A 17951-nucleotide genomic window follows, 5' to 3' on the forward strand; every position below is an offset into this window, starting at 1 on the left:
TGTCATAACTGTCTACTATCAGACATTCCCCCGAAGCCCTTCCACAATTCTCCACTCAAAACTCTCCTTTCTATCACCTGCCTAGCTTACTTTCACAGAGTGGGTCCCTGCAAGAACAGATAAGCTTTTAACCCAAGAGGAACTGAGCAGAGAGGAGATCAAAGTGTCCCAGTAAGGCATCATCCTGATTGTTGCAGAGGCTTTTTCATATGCCCTACCCAGTGTCTTGTCCACCATTACCTAAAATACCTAATATACACATACAATAATGGACTACAATTCCTTGGACTCCACTGAGACCAGCTAGTCCTTAGATGAAAGCTTCACCGTTCCCTGCTAGGGTAGTCGAGATGTCAAAATGCCACTCAATTCTCACCCCCCTGGCTGATTCAAGAACTGGCTTTGTTGATCAAAGCCAAAGTTGCGTGGTTTACAGTCAGAGCCCCCTTTCTTACTGCACTGCAGAGCAAGCTACACTTGCACCTATGGGTAAGATTAATCATTCATAAAATGAGATGCACAGCTTCTTTGAGCTTCAGCAAATCAGAGCCAATTCTGGTCGAAAAATGGTACACAACTAGCATCTCTTCTTTAAGACTGTTATGGTTTGTACTGAACACGGTACAACTTTGCAGCACTTTCCATGAGTTAGTATTCCTGCCAAAACATTACATTTCTTGCTCTTTCCTCACATTTGACTGTGCCTAGATACAACTTGCGTACCCTGTTAAACACCATTTTTCTGGGTTATTTGGGAATTATTCTGTCAGCTCTGAACATTAAACCATGGACATAACTAATTTCTTCCTTGAAAGAAAAATAAAACTAAACTTTTCGTATGGATGACTTTTGCTCTAGTCATCCTTTCATGTAACATCCTTCAGTAAATCAATTTCTAGTTAAAGCTCAGTCCACAAACAAAATTCTTTAACTTCTGCCATTGGTAACTGTGGTATTGCAAAATTATTTCTGGTTGTTCTAAAAACCGTACATAACTCCATGTCAAATACTCTACACAACATATCTGCTGTTTATTTCCATCCATGGTTTGTATTTCTACTTCAGACTGTACAACTATAGATTAGCAAACATCTGCAATCTCAGAGGTGCCTTCCTCAAAGACGTTCTGAACATGTCTTGCAAGGGTTTGTGGGCTGTTTCCATTTGAAGTTCTTTACCTTATACAGATTTATGGAATTTACCATATCTACACTCTACTTCTAATAGTCTGTTCTACAAGAACAATTTTATTTTAGGAGTGTGTAAATGTTCTTGATTTACAAACAAATATATCCTCTTGCAAGACTGCAGCTCTTAAACAATTCTGAGAGGCAGGCATATTAGATAAAACTTTGCAAGGTACTGGCATCATTCACAGAAACCTGTGTAATGCTTGCTTGTCTTCTGACCTTTGCATTTCCAAACTCTTGTATATTTTGAATAGGGTTTGGATCCAACTAATATTAGAATACAAATAGTTTATTTTATTTATTTATTTAGTGAATTTATTTAGTGATTGACATTTGATTACCGGGGAAAGTCCAACTGAAAGAATCCCCATTTTCAGCAGAGGACAGGTAAGAAAAAGCTCCAAATTACAAAACATTTTAACAATAATTTTAAAATATTCAAAAATAAAAACATCTGCAGTTTAAATAATTATAATAAATTAGTTGTTGTGTATTTTGGCTTTTCACGGTTAGGGGACGCCACTGAGGAACTCCGGTCCGCTAATGATTGTCAGTTGATTTTTTTACGTGCCGAGTTGCCAGCCCTAATGCACAACCTTCAATGAAGGTATAACCATTCACACACGTCTCCACGCAGAAGACACTCTAGCTGAGAATCGAACCGGACAGCACCTTACTGTGAGGCGACAACGCTATCGCAGCACCACCACTGCGGATAATTATAATAAATTAGTAATAAAATAAAAATATTGGTTAAGAATCTATACAAGTCATATGACAATCACTTAATATTTAAAGAAATTTTAGATGATTTGTACAGAAAGTAAAGGTTAAGTTAGTCTAATACAAACAGTAGTGGCAATATGAAGTGAGGTAAATTTAGACAGTCAGGAAGAGAATTTGATAGAAGTAATGAATTAAGTGAAGAAAGGACAGTAAAACAAGTATAAAGAATGAAAAGGTACTTGTTCACATATAGGGATAGAGTTTACCTTGGTTTTGAGCAAGACTAGAGCCAGAGTTTAGCTAGGAAGCCTTTGAGAGTGGTTTTGAAAGATAGGAGGGAAGGTACAGACCTGATGGATACAGGTAAGGAGTTTTCAGGCCTTAGCAACCTTCTATGAGCAGATTTGACAGATCTGCAAGACAGGAGGTTTTGGTCACTGTATCACAATGACTGACTAGGAACATCGTTGTGTAGAATGGTTTTTAGTCCTGGACAGGCAGATGGATGCCAGATAATTTTACAGGTGGCAAGACGTTGTGTATGTGTTAGTTGATGAGGCAGTTCTAACAAATTTAGGCTTTAGTGTTATGCAGTGGTGAGCTCAAAAGGGATATTTGCTGCAAATGTATCAACCTTGTTATAACATTGTTCAATTTTTGTGAAACCTTGTGGTTAAGTAAGCATGACAGCTTCCTAAAGAAGTGTGGGGATGAGATAAGTAGTGGCAAATGTAGTTTTAGTTGCGTTGGTGAGAAGGTTTTTGTCTCTCCAAAGCATTCCTATTTTTTGATGAGTTTTTCTTATTCAATTTTGTACATGCAGGTCAAATGTAAGCCACTATCCCACCTAATAATTTGCTATGAGAAGTGATTTTGATGGTTGTATTATCAAAAGAGAACTTTACATTTTGATTTTTTTCATGACAGAGGGATTTGGGGAAAATAGTAGCAGTTCGGTCTTTTTTGGGTTGTGCAGGAATTTTGAGTTATGAAGCCATGTTTCAGTGACTGAGTACATTTTTGGGGGTGCACCATGTTGTCAGATGTACAAATAAGAGTGGAATCATCTGCATACTTGTATTAGGGTGGCCTGTTGTGTGGCTGTATAGAAGGTTATGGTGAAAATGTTAAAGTGAAGGGGACCAAAGATAAAACCTTATGGTACACTGGTGGAGACTGCGAATTAAGGACAGATTGTGGAGTGCCATTTTACTGGCCGATACCTATTGAACAAGTAGTTTTTGTACCACAGAAGGGCAGACTAAGAGACAGCTAGTGAGAACATTAGTAGAAGTTTGCTGTGAAACTGTATCGAAGGCTTTAGACAAGTCTAAAATAAGGAAGAGACTAGCTTGCATTTATCTCTAGCTTTATTGACAGTGTCTATACAAGTTAGAAGGGCAGTGCTAGTACTATGGGAAGGACAGAAGCCATGTTGTGTAGGGAATAGGAGTTCTTCCTGCAGAAGATAGTCTAGCAATTGTTTTTTATTACATTTTCAAGTATTCTGGCAAGGGGAAACATGACTGCCATATGTCTAATGTTATTAATGAATGAATTTCCTCTTTTGGGCAGGGGGGATAATGTGCAACTTTTTCCAGAGAGAATAAACATGGGATTCCTGGACTGACCTATTTATAAAGACTAAGACACGATAGGCAATGCTGTTGGCTGCTATTTTTAGGTACTTGCTTGGAAGGTCAGCAGCTGAAGAACAGCATGGTTCATGTTTAAGCAGTTTTATACAGGATGCGGGGCACAGGTGTGAAGGTGAAAGTGGATGTGGTGATATGTGCCAGTTGGGTAGGGTTGGGATTAGATGTTGAGGCATCCTTGGTTAGAGATGCTATACCATCTATAAATCAGGAGTTGAACTGTACTGCAGTTTTGAGTAGCGAGTTACTGGGAGAAGGGGTTTGGGTAGAATTTTTGGCCTGGATGCAAGATTTCTCTAACTGATGTCCAACATTTTTTTAGGGTTGTGTTTAGTATTATTCTGAAAGTTATTATACTACAGTTTTTTTGTCTTCATTTATTTGCTTTTTAGTACAATTTATTTTTTATTTTACATTTGTTGACCGGGCTAGTCTGGCTGGATAACAAGTCCATTTTCAGCAGAGGCCCGAGGAGAAAAGCTCCACTATCTACTAGTACATTTCATAAGAAATATATTTGCTCAAAAACAATACATTATTAAAACACTGTAAGAGAGATATTCAACAGTAATGTAACAGGTTTTGTAATAATAAAATAAGAAAGGTACTATTTTTCAATTTCAACAAATTTACAGAGAAAGTATAGTACTTATAGTTCTAATAGTGGTAGGATCAGAAACAGGAGTTGGAGTGGAGAGGAAAGGAATAGAGGAGTAAGAGAGTAATAAATAAGGTAACTTAGTCAGGTGTACTGCAGGAACAGAGCCAGTGGTTTTGGAAGTACAGTTTAATTTTCTGTTTGAAAAGAGGCAAAGATGTAGTCAGAGTTATGTCACTAGGAAGAAGATTCCAGTTTCTACCTACTGTATTAGTGAAAAGACAGTCACCGGCAGTCACAGTACAACTGTGAAACATTCTTAAGTTTTCAAGATGCTGAGGTGTTTTATAGTTTTGCCATTCTTTCCATGCTTTTTCTCTATCCTGCATTAGCATTCTACTCTTTTTGGAAAGCCAAATTGCATTATTTGTTTTTTGTTGGTTCCTTCTAGGAGGCGCAAAAGGCTATTTAGGATATTTAGAAAAGCTGCATTAAATTCATTTACAGCATCGTCTAAGGGGAGGATTTTTAGGAATTTCCATTTAATAGATGATAGTGTAGTAATGAACATTTCTGGGTTAAACTTGGAAAGGTTGTGTGTTTGTTTTATAAATATGCTGTTTAACTGGATGTGTGAGATGTCTGGTCATACAGACTAGAGATTATCACACAATGTCTGACATTGTGCCTGTGATGTTATATTTACTAGAGTCTGATACTAGGATCCAGTACGACAGAGAATGTGATGCCTTGCTATAATGTGTAAAGCTATTAATTAGTTGCATGAAACCATAAAAGTTCATGCAAGATGTAGAGGAGCTAAGAGTTAATGTTCAACCAGCTGACATTCACATCACCTAATAGTATTTTTTCTTATAGAAATGTCATGGATATCCAATGTAGGATACCTTCCAGTATAGCTGAACTGTCATCAGGAGTATGTTAAGGACAGTAATACATACTTGTTTATTTTGAGAAAAGCAATAAGAAACTCTGCTGAATTGAACTTTGATACTTGGTTAATGTAAGAGAAAATGTGGCAGGTGTTGGGAAACGTTAAAAACAATTCCACCACCTTTCTTCTTTACACGGAGGTACAACTTTGGAGTAGTTGATGCTGTGTTTAAGCCAAATTTCAGTTACAGTGAGAATGTCAGGTTCCCACCCTTTGGGCAGTCAGTTTAAAGCCAGTACAAAGTAACTGACAAAGAGCTATCAACTAAAACAGGTTTTCTATCATTTCCTGAGGCGAAATAACTGGCATATGCAGTATAGTCTATTGGTCAAGGAAAAAGGGGACAGTGGCCAACTCAGTAAGAGGTCCTTAAAGTGCACATATTATTTCACAGAGACTTTCAAGCACAAATCAGGAATGTATTCAACTGATTAATGTTAACAGACTGCAAGGTTCTTCATGATATATGTGCTTGTACAGTGCAATGACAAAATTCTCAGTAAGCTTGTATGAGTAGGGTCTTGTGGCAGAGATCCTGCAGTATTGAAAACAGATGGAGGAAGGACCACAGTAATTTAGAGCAAGAGAATACAGGGGAAGTAGAAAAGTAGTGTGATGGCAAGAAAGTTTATGAATGCAAGCTCAAATCAGTTTAGCAGGAGGTAAACTGAGGACCACAGTAATAGTGTATATACACAGCTTTGTTAATTGTGAAAGGACACCAGATACTCATGAACACTACCAAATGGCCACATGGAGTACTTACACATTTAGATATGGAAAATAATACCACACCTCCTAAATGAAGAAAACTGTGCCACAGACACATTCTCCACAAGCAAAACACAGGAATCAAGCAATGTAACAGAAACAGAGGTTTTACCACAAACAAGTCATCTGAGAAGAAAATCAGCTAAGCAATGAATACAATGTATCACTTGAAATCACCCACCTTGTACAAAGGTCTTCTAACATCAATTGGGCAGTTCTGGATAACCTCATCTACTACTTCTGAGATGGGTTGTGTGAAGTCTGGATTTGCAAACTAGGGGGGAGAAAATGTAACATAAAAAGAAGCATCCTGACTGTCAATAACAAAAACAGAATTAAAGCAAACATGTGAGATTGTTTTAATATGACAGAAAAATAAACCTATCAGAAAACACTGCAGAAAAGCAGAGAGAGAAGGCTGGATATGTTGCCATACATACCTTCTAAGCAGAGACTGTAGCATTAGCCATGGAATTAGCATCGGCAGTTTTACAGCCACATTATATCATATGCTTAACCTATCCTATAGTCAAGAAAGATAAGGAATTTTATCTTTCAAAGTAACATGAGCTGTTCCTTGAGCAAATTCCTCTATTTCTTGGTGGACATCCCCTGGTACTGCACTATATGCATTCCGTAGTTGAAGGTTGGTGCTCACAGATGTTTACATTTAGTTAACAAGCCTGTCCAAGATTCTGCTCTCCCCATCATGTGACAATGTATATAGAACTGCTCTATTCTGGACCCCTAGTAGAATCAATGGAAATGAAAATGATGGATGTTTTTTTTTTTTTTTTTTTTTTTTTAATACAAGTTCAGATGTTTCTCCTGAACACAGTAGGTAATGGAATCAGGTTCCTGTGATGTATTACTGAAAACACCCTCAACCTTCAACACTGACAAAATGGACAAGGACTTTGTCGTTTAGTACCCAGAAGCTTAATGTACATTTTCTTAGCCAGGAACGAGTCTAATTCTCCATTTCAAACATTCTTCCTAAAATGCTGAGGACTTCTCCAAAAGTGACACCCTCTGCTGTTCAGCCAGAAGACAGGGTGCATTTACCATCAATTATAACTCAAAGCGAGGGACAAATCTGTTCATTATATGCGAGATCCTAATAATTCCATGAAAATCTAAATATAGATGTTTATTAGAGAAGACACAAAGGCTTGAAATAATACAATGTGCAGGTGCACAAAACTGGAGTATTGCAAAGACTGACTTTTTTTTTTTTATTATAAAAGGAATCCCTATATCATCGCAAAGCTGAGATCTACTCACCTCACTAATGGGTCTTGGATTTTGAACCACACCTTGCCTTCTCACAGACAACAGCACAAAAATTTTAGAACATCTTAAGAAAAGACCAACTACAAAATGGCCCCACAAAGATGATTGGCAATTCAGCCTTGACCAGAGTTGTACACAAGGCTTGAAACATCTAGATGAATGCCTGTTTTAGATGCTTTCTTTAGATATCCATCCATCAACATCTGTCTGACGTGAAGACATTTCCTCAATACAGAACTCTAGCATGAAGTATTTTCTACAGTCAATCTAACAGACAGAAAAAACATTGCTAATGGAACCTATTCAGAAACTATAGCCATACTGTGCACCTTCTTACAAACATCTGTCTGAACTGCAAATGTGGAAGATGGAAGAAAAATTTTCCAGATAGGGAGGATCGCACATTCTCTTGGGCTAGAGAGAGCAAAAAACTTGGTGGGATGTCTGGCTATGTTAGTAAGACATCAATAGCTTGTTCCTATTTGGTGCCACTGCCCTCCTCTGAAAGTATTTATATTTTTCTACTCATTTTATGGTGACTGCCAAACCTCTGAACAAGGAAAAAAGACTAAGAAGCCTCCAGCTTTAACACAAGGTTCTTCCACCAAAAATACAAGTCAGCATTATCTGGGCTATGGCCAAAAAATTACTATGCTCTTCAAAAGCCCTATGGTTTCTGGCTCATCTTAGTAAAGACCTTTTATTTAAAGTTTTACAATGGTCAAATATAAGTATAATGATCCCATTTTTGTCCCCTTCTGATATTTTACCAGCTGCCCAGCTCTCCAATGCCCCATATCCCTGCAGGGTCTACCAGCCAATCTTCATACTCCCCCCTCATGCTTGCTCTGGTATTGCTGGAGCCAGTTGTGGATCCTAAGGGCAACCCCTGGACTCTGCCATCTCCACATCTGTCCAGGGGGGTTCTTTTTATGCCCTTTCAACTCCTTCCCACCCTCAGGCTGACCATATCTCCTCAGAATGATGTCTCCAGTCTCCACCAGGGATGTTCTCAAGAAATGTCCAAGTCACCGCCCTCCCCTGGGAGAGGTGCTCCCATCCTTCTCAAATGCGCAGTCACCCAAGCTACTAACTGAACCTAGGTCATCCTGGGTTGTAGTCAATTTAATCCCTCTACACCAACACTGGCATAATCATCATCTTGTTGACAAATGAGACACCAAAAATGGCAGTCTGTGGGGGGGTACCGTCTCCTGCAAAAAAATGCAGACTTACCACAACTGTAGATGTTAAGAGTATATTCACAGCTGCAGTAATAACTCTAGGGACTTCCTGACACACAAGGCCCAATATCCAGCCCCACCCTTCTTCCACCCGGCAAAAAGCCCTCCCATGTGGATAGCAGTGGTATAACACGAACATCAGTGTATGCCATCTTCAGATATTTTTAGCCATGACAGGTTGTAATAGTGGCAGTCTGTGACAGAGTACTTGTACCCTGATCATGATGACCCTCATGAAAAAAGTCCATCAAGACCCCCCCCCCAAGCTGCCTCTCCAGGTTCTAAGCCAACCTTAAAGGAGGACATCCTGTCACGGGAAGAAAGGCAAGAAGGTGAACAGAGTTCTGACCAAAAGATGACCACAGAGTTTGAGAAAAAGACAAAGGAGGGAGAAAACTGGTATGGTAACAGTGAATATACTTTTTGCAACTCTGTATTCCTAACACAATTGTACTATGTTCATTATATAATTCAATTTTGTAGTAATGACCCTTGTGGAGATTACAACAGCTTATAGACCACTGGGTGGCTGGCCCTTGGGAGGTTATTGTTATAGTAGCCCCTTCAGTATGGTTAACAACCCCATCCTGTCCCTTGATACAACAGCCACACTGTAATGCGTGGGGAAAATGTGGACATAAGTTTTGACGGAAAACCAAACACCCGCACCCAGGATGTACTGTTAATGTGCATTAACTCCCTTGAAGGCAGTGGTGGCTGCAGTAGCCTTAGCAGAATGAGCTCTGACAGGGTACACTTGCCATGAAAAGAATAAAAATCAGATGCAATGACCTACCCATCTGTACACATTTGGTTTGCAAACTAGATTCCCCTCTTTGTTCTTAGCAAAGATGAACAGCTGATCAGATTTTCTAATTTTACTTGTTATGCTTAAAAAAATCCTGGTTGCCTATGCACATCCAAAAATTGGAGGACCCTCACCCAGAGGTTCTATTCTGATGTTGAAAAATACAAAGAAGTGGAGCACCTGGGTCACTGACAGTTTTGTCATCAACTTGGCTATTAAGGCTGGATTAGTACATAGGGTGATCCGGAAGATGAAGAAAGGTTCTTTGCTTGACAACTTGCAACTTATTTTTTTCTAGCAAAGGTAACTGCCAAAAATAAAATAAAATCAAGTAAAATAAAAGCCTTAGAGGATAAAAATTTGAGGGATGTAGAAGCAGCTGCTTCAGGGGCAGACAAGATACATTTCTGCAAAATGTAACCAATGCCTCATTTCTCTCTCTTGTTGGAAGTCTCAAATGTAGGATTTTCTTGAGGAAATACTTAACTAGCAACACGGAGTAAAGGGGGGGATCCCACAGCATATTGAAATGGATGAAGTATGCACTCTGTGGCATAAAAAAAAAGAAGTTGTGTATTCACCATAACGTTCCATCTGAGTAGGTAACTTCATTTGTCAGCAACCTGTGGGTATTGGATCCGACCTGGATCTGAGCCGGCAGCTTTCCAAGCTAGAGATCCGAGCTCCAAGCTCCTCCCCCTTACCCATAATGCTCTGCCACCTCCTTCCAATCCCCAGATCACGTTTGCCCATCTATATAATCTCACCATGACAAAGCAACAACCTGGAGAATCCTAACCTAAGGATTAACAAATAACCTGGATAAACCATCCTAGTGATCAAGAAAACCAAAGAACCAGGTTAGGGGGAAGGAGGGAGGGTCGGTTGCTGACAAATGAAGTTACCTACTCAGATGGAACATTCTGGTGAGTACATAACTTCTTTATCTGAAGTAGGAAACTTCATTTGATCATCAACCTGTGGGACAGAGTCCCCAGCTACCAAAAACTTGGGAGGTCCTCAAGGAAGGATATTCCAGAGCGCTAAAGAGCCAAAAGCCGCCCTTTCTCTAGACACTAAATCCAATTTATAGTGAGAGATAAAGGTATGAGAGGATGCCCAAGTATCCTCAGAACAAATGTCATTCAAGGGAATTCTCAACCAGAGTGCAGCTGATGTATCCATAGAACGGGTAGAGTGAGCACGAACCCCAGTAGGTTCTGGCAGGCCAGATAGTTTATATATGAACAAAATCCAGCTTGAAATCCATCTGGCCAGAGTCACTTTCGACACAGGCTTACCCAAGAAGGGTTTAGCAAAAGAGACAAATAGCTGATCAGACTTGCGGAAGGCCGCTGTTCTGTGTAAATAAAACTGTAACTGCCTATGAACATCTAACAAATGAAGTTTGTACTCCCCTTTGTTTTGATAGTTAGGGAAGAAAACTGGGAGATTAATGGACTGATTGATGTTCGCCTCGGAGGCCACTTTAGGTAGGAAAGATGGGCTAGTCCTGAGAGAGACCCTGTCCTTATGGAAAACCAGATACGGGGCTCTAATACAGAGAGCTTGAAGCTCCGACACACTTTTAGTTGAGGTAATGGCTACCAAAAAGGCAGTTTTCCAGAACAAGAATTTCAAATCAACAGAGGCTGCAGGTTCAAAAGGAGGTCCAGTTAGAGCTTGAAGGACCAAGGAGGGATGGGGTTCCTAACAGGGGGTCTCAAGAGAATCGTACCTTTCAGAAAGGCCGTACAAATCTTGGTGGAAGCGAGGGGACTAAGACTACCTCCAATGTGAAAATGCGAGATGGCAGCCATTTGAACCTTTACAGTGGAAGAACTGGCCCCTTGCTGAAAAATATGCAATAGAAAATCGAGCACTGATGGGATGGGAGCAGTGAAAGTGTCCAATTTCCTATGAGATGCCCAAATAGAAAACAGCTTCCATTTACTATTGTAAACCTTCCTGGTAGACGGTTTATGCGCCGCTACCAGGATAGATCTAACTGCAGACAAGATACCGGGAGTCCTAGCAACTAATGGAACTGGATCAGCCACGCTGAGAGCTTGAGATCGACCAGGTTCGGGGGTTTCAATCCCGAAGGATGAGATATTAGATCCGGGATGGGATCCAAGATCCAGAGAGAAGCTATAAGATGCTACCACAGGCACGGGAACCAGGTTTGATGAGGCCAGAATGGGGCTATGAGGATAATCTTGTTCCCCAACCTACGAGCTTTCTGTAAGAATTTTATCATCAATGGAAGAAGAGGATAAGCATACAGAAGACCAGGTGGCCAAGCATGATCTAGAGCGTCTCTGGGGCTCTCCGCCAGAGGGGGAATTAGAGCGAAAAACTCGCTGCACTTCGTGTTGGAAGGCGACACAAAGAGATCCCAGCAAGGCTGACCCCACTTGCGGAAGATCTGTTTCACTACTAAGGGATTCAGAGACCACTAGTAAGGCGAGAGGATAGTTCGACTCAGTTTGTCCGCTAGGATGTTGGACCGACCCAGAATGTGCGTTGCTAACAGAAAACGGTTGGTGGATATCGCCCAATCCCAAACTCTCATGGCCTCTTGACAAAGAGGGTAAGACCTGGTTCCCCCCTGTTTGTTGATGTACCAGACCATCAATATGTTGTCTGACTGAATTGCAATAGTCCCTGCAGGGAGAAAGGCATGAAGGGCTTGCAATGCTAGAAGCACTGGTCTCATGTCCAGAATATTGATATGCAGAACGGTCCACGTACCTTGAACAGTTCTGCCCACATAATGCCCCCCCCCAAAGCGAAAAGCATCCGTGTCACCGTGGCTTGGGGTTGCTGCATAACAAACGGTCGCCCTTCCTAAAGCTCTCGGGAGTGGAGCCACCACAAGAGAGAATTTCTGCACACATTGCTGTGAGGAGTCGGCAAGTCCAACAGATGGTGAAGGATGGACCACTGAACCTGTAATGTCCACTGGAGAATCCTCATGTGCAAGCGGGCTAAGGGTGCGAGTTTGATGGCTGCTGCCATGGACCCTAGAGCTCTCAGGACTAACTCCACTGACAGGGCAGGTGACTGGAGAAGGGCTAAAACGTGCAAGGTCAAACTGCGAATTCTGATGTCAAGAAGGCCTTGGTCTGAAGCGTGTCTATCCTGGCCCTTATGAACTCCAAGACTTGAACTGGTTGGAGGGATGACTTCAAGTTTATGGTGATCCCCAAATGGGATGCTAGAAGTAGGAAACAATCCCTGGCTAAGCAGAGTAGATGCCTGGTGGGGGCGGTCAGCAGCCAGTCTAGGTAAGGAAAAACCTGTATTCCCTGAAGCCTCAGGTGGGCCTCTACAACTGCCATGACCTTGGTGAACACCCTGGGGGCTGTGATGAACTGGTAATGACTGGCCCCTAAGTGGAGAAACCTCCTGGAATGCCTGTCCATGAGAATGTGATAGTACGCATCCTTGAGGTCTATGGAGCACATCCAGTCCTTCTCCTGCAGCAGGGGCAGAATGGATTGAAGCGTGACCATCCGGAATTTTTCCTTGGCAATGAAGAGGTTCATTGTTGAAAGGTCGAGGATCGGCTTCAAGTCCCCCGTTTTCTTTGGCACCAAAAAGAACCTGGAGTAATTGCCTAACCCGGATTGTCCTGGGGGGACGTGCTGGATGGCTCTTTCTAGCAGCTTTTTTACCTCTAAAGCTGCAGCCTCCCTCTGACTGGGTGGTACATCGGGGAGGTGCCTCGACTGAGGAGGCAGATTTATGAAAGGGATAGAGTAACCTCTGGATATTATTCGAAGCACCCAGTGATCTGATGTTATGGACTCCCATTGGGCCAAGTGCTTCGAAAAATGCCCCCCCGACTGCCTCCACAGAGGAGCAGTCGGGCAACCCTTCAGGGCTGCTGCGTGGGTCGATCAGAAAAGGGTTCCCACGACCCAAAATTTTTTGCCCCCCCCCCTCTGCCTCTGGGCCAGCGTCCACCTTGTCCCCCTCTGCCTCTGAAGGACAAAGGGTCTGGAGCGTAACGGGACTGCTGAGACTTCTGGAACCACATCTTTTGTCCCCTCTGGTTCCTAGAAAAGGACCTTTGAGGAGTCGAGAAGCGGACTCCGACAGCAGACAGCGTCTTCCCATCTTTCTCGCTCTGAACCAATGTGTCGAAGACGGTCTTCCCAAACAGAGTAGAACCAAAGGGTGTGTTCCGCTAAGGACGCCTTGAAAGGTTCCACAAAGTCACAAAGCCAGAGCCAGGTGTGATGCCTTAAGGCGATACCAGACCCGCTGACTCTAGCGGCTCCTTCCGTGGCATGGGAAAGTAGCCGCATAGACGTGTTCGAAACAGATTTTTGAGTGGCCATGCGAGCCGAGAAAGTCCGTTTGTCCTCGGCCGACATGGGCTCAGGGGGAGACTCAGTATATTCTTTTACCAGATCCAGCTGAAGTCTAATAACATGGGCCAAGTAATTCAGCGCCCTTACAGAAAAGGTAGCTGAAGCAAACATCCGCTTCCCAATAAGATCCATATTCCGAGACTCCTTATCAGGGGTATGGACTGAGAAACTATTCTGAGCGAGTTCCCTCTTGGTGGCTGCCGCCACCACCATGGCATCTATCGGGGAACCCTTGCTCCAAGCCGTCCTATCCACGGGGGGGGGGGGGGGGCTGAAAATCCTGTCTGGCCTCCTGGAGATCGGCTCTACAGTGTCCGGCTCCTTCCACACCCTGGTAGTGATGAGGTCAACCAGGGGGTCAGCAGGAGGGGACACCCAAGAGGTAGACGGGCCTGCGAACGCCTCCAGAAACACTGACTCGTCCGAGGAAGGCTTTTGGGCTGACCACTCCCCTTTCAGGTGAAGCATTTCCATAATGTCCCCAAAGGAGACGTCATCGGGGGGGTGACCTGGGGGAACCTTCCCCTTCTTTCAAATCGGTGTCCTCCGTGAGGGACTCAGGGGAGTCCAAGTGCCTCCTCTTACACTTACGTTTGTGAGGGACCTCTTTGGTGGGACTGTCCGAGGAGGGCTAACTAACAGGGCCATGTTCCGCCAGTAGAACGGGCTGGGGCATCAACACAGGCTGTCCCTGGGACTGGATGATGGAAGACAAGCCCAGCTGCAAGGGAGTGGGGGCTGGATCCGAAGAAAGAGTAGGGGGTCTCGAACCTCTCGAGAGAACCCTCTCCACCACGTCGAAAGCCAAGGGTGAACCAATCTTTCTGGGCTCCGTGGTTAACACCCTCGGACCCGGCGCGGGGATCGGCATCGGAGCCGAAGCGCTTGGACCCGAGAGGGAAGTGTGCTCCAGCTGAAACTGAGTCGAAGACACACTGGCCCCCCCGGGATCCGAAGCACGGCTCCGACAGCTCGGATCCGAAATGGGATCCGACAAACTCGATGGCATGGCCAGCATCGAGGTAACTATAACAGTCGGCACCGACACCCTGGCTCCGGGACTCCTCGATCCGATGGCTCCAAAACCCGATAATGGATCGGAGAAGGAGATCTCGGGGCAAAAAGTGAGGCTGAACCCCCCCCGGAGGGGGGGAGGCAGCAGCACTCTCATCTGCATCTGGGTTTGGAGGAAACGACACATCATCCGGTCCATATCAGCATCAGAGAGACTGCGGGTCGACCTAGAAGAGGCCGCCAAAGCTGGCCAGGAGGGCCACCGCGACAACCTCGAAGATGGTCGGGTCTCCTCCTCTGGCTCCAGTGAGAAGCGTGGAGAACGGAGCCGAGGGGAGGAAGGCCCAGAAATCTTTTGAGATGAGGAGAGTAGCTTGGCAGGCGGGGCCGAGGGGGCAGAGTCGGCCCGCCGCTTGTGGCTCCTATCCTTCTCTTTCTCCCTCTCTCTTTCTCCTTTTCTCTTGCTCTCCTCTCCTCCTCCTTTCTAGAGTCCCTCTCTCCCTGAGAAGAAAAGGGAGGTTGAGTCCCACCAGGGGAGACGGAACAACAGGCTGAACAGCCGCAGCCGCGGCTGTAGCCACTGAGGGAGAGGAGGAGGAAGCCAACTCAGAGGGTAGAAGACTCGTCAGAATCAGCTTATTCCTCCTGTCCCTCAGGGCCCGAGGGTTAAAAGCTGCACAAATTTGGCAGCTCGAAGACAAGTGCGATACCCCCAGGCAAAGGACGCACTGAGTGTGGCCATCCGCTTGGGACAGCTTATGACCACCTCAGTGCACTTAGAAAAAATGGCCTTAGAGGCCTCAGCCATAATCCCAAAAGAAAACACACACGCGCCTCACACAAACACCTAAGGAAAAAAAAGGTGGGGCGTACTAGGCTTTAAACTAAGAGGAACGGTAAAGGGGTTTAAACTAAGGAGTTAACTGTTCACACGCACAAAAACTAGTAAGATTTTAAGAAACTTTTCCTACTCACAGATCGCCTAAAGCTAGGAGCTCGAGAAACCCATGCTTGACAAAGCCGTGGCAAACGAGATCTGGGGATTGGAAGGAGGTGGCAAGGCATTATGGGTAAGGGGGAGGAGCTTGGAGCTCAGACCTCTAGCTTGGAAAGCTGCTGGCTTGGATCCAGGTCGGATCAGATACGCACAGGTTGATGATCAAATGAAATTTCCTACTTCAGATATCTGTTTTTGTAATGGTTTGACTAGTATGTGTGTATCAAGGACAGAGTTGCTGCATTTAAAACCTGACATCATCGAAGGCACCAAAAAAAGTGTTTTGCACTTGGACAGGTATGATGTCTTTGCATTTGGTTTCATCCCCCCCCCTCCCCAAAATAGACAGCACATCATCAGAAAACATGTACCTAAACAGAATAAGGGCCAACACATTTGAGCTACCAGACTCGAGAGCTGTCAGGCTGGGGATGTACAAGTGACCCCTTGTTCTGACTCAAGAATTTCACATGTTGATGCAGCAGGACCAGTTCTGTCCTAAGCTCTTTAGAATGCAGAACCAATGTTACAGGGTTGAAAGGGTGCTATGAATAGCATTTCTCCCTTGTCTGCTATCTTCAGGAGCCCGGGCATTAAAATTCCTGGAATGGCATGGAGACACAGGCCTACAAATGGTATCTCTAACCCAGGCCAACAATGTCAATTGTTCTAGTGCAAATCTTCCTGACTTGTTTGCTTACTGGAAAGACAAAAATATCTACTTCTGGTACACTCCACCTGTGGATCAAGAACATAAATATGCCCTTGTGTAAAATCAGTTCTGCTTAGCTTGTCTGCTTGAGAATTCTCCTGAGACAATGTATGAGGCCCTGAGGGTTAGTCACAACTTTCAACCCAGATCCCTGCTTGCACCAGTAGTATGCAAAACCTGTAGGATGGGTTCTCCTGTTTGGTGATGTACAGCATAACTTTGGTGTTCTCAAGAGGTGTCGAGTGCCCTGCTGCCAAATAGGTTTGAACACCATGATGCTACAAAGCTTTATCACAATTTACCTTGATCTGTTTTCTCCTAAGATTTTTGTCCCAGGCACTTTGGATATTTAGTTCTCCAATGTGTGCCTCATGACCATGTCCAAGAAGCAGGATGGAGTAAGATGGTACCATCTGTTTAAATACCGCTTGACCTTCCTCATGTGTAAGCTTGAAAGGACTGCTACTGGTGTGGAAGAAGCCATGTATCCCAGCAACCTTGGGAATTCCTCCTACAGCAGCAACCTGACTATGCTGCGCTACTACCTGAAAGTATTTTGACAGAAACAGTATTTTGTTGCAGAGGCCCTATAGTGTGTGTCCAGCAGTGCCAAAAGAAATGGGAGTCATCTTAAGAGTAACAGACAAGATTTTAGAAATTCAGAGAGATCTGGGAATTAGAAGGAAGTCAGAGTAAATTGCGCAGCCTTCTGAAATCTCCCCTAGGAAGGTTGCCTGACTGAGACAATCATCCGGGTACAAGTGGACGTGAATGTCCTTTTAGTTGTAATAATCAACAACTTAAGCCAGGCACCATGACAATACCCTAGGTGTATCAGACAAACCAAATGGCAAGGAAGTAAACTGGTAATGGGAAACACCTCTTCCAAATGTGAGGAAACATCTGTCCATCCTGGTTAATGGAATTTGAAGCAAACATCCTTTAGGTCCTGGCTGACCTACGAATTCTGTGGAAAGAGGACAGGTAGATGGTCTCAACAACTTTAATTTTAGGGCTTTCAGAATTTGTTTATTCTTGCCAAATTAAAGATAGGCTTCCATGAGCCTTTTTTTTTTTTTTTTTTAATATAGACAAAAAATTAAATTAACAGCAAAAACAGTCTGCAGCAGAAACCTGTACCCTCTTCTCCTGATACTTTCTGTACATCTCCCTGTGATAAAAGTTCTTTCATCACAAAGAAGACGGGGCTTACTTGATCCCTGGGGACTGGAGAGATGCTTGACAGTTTTGCTTTGCTTAGAAAATGTAACCTCTATCCCTGTCTTGGAGTCTTGGCACATACCTGCCCGAAGTGATGGCCTCCCACTGTTTCACAGAGAGGCCTAAGTGACTCCGACTTTTGTTGTGGAAGAGGACAGGAAGGGGTACTGAAGAATGGTTGGACAGAGGTAGGGGGTAAGGGAAGTAGGAGGAGGGATGAAATTAGTTGAGTCACAGCTGTTCCCTCTCTGGATCTCAGCCCTGAGGGCCACCAGATTTGCTTTTATTTGCCTGCCACATCCTCTTGCAGCAGCCCTTTCTACCCTTTGGTTACTTCCCTCTGTCTTGCCTTGAGTAGTCTGTCCAGTTCTCGGTATGGTAGTTG

At 43.7% G+C, this 17951-nt stretch overlaps 1 protein-coding gene across 1 annotated transcript in view; it reads right to left on the reverse strand.

Moving 5' to 3' along the window:
- Positions 1–17951, reverse strand: part of ACTR3 (actin related protein 3) — an 859006-nt gene that overhangs the window by 231833 nt on the left and 609222 nt on the right. Inside the window, exon 9 of the mRNA XM_044074929.1 lies at positions 6077–6169. Within this exon, the coding sequence (XP_043930864.1) occupies positions 6077–6169 (93 nt within the window). The remainder of the gene's footprint in view (positions 1–6076; positions 6170–17951) is intronic.

Source organism: Protopterus annectens, chromosome 6.part0 (assembly GCF_019279795.1).
Source record: "Protopterus annectens isolate FY-2018-M chromosome 6.part0, PAN1.0, whole genome shotgun sequence".
Lineage (NCBI taxonomy): Eukaryota > Metazoa > Chordata > Ceratodontiformes > Protopteridae > Protopterus > Protopterus annectens.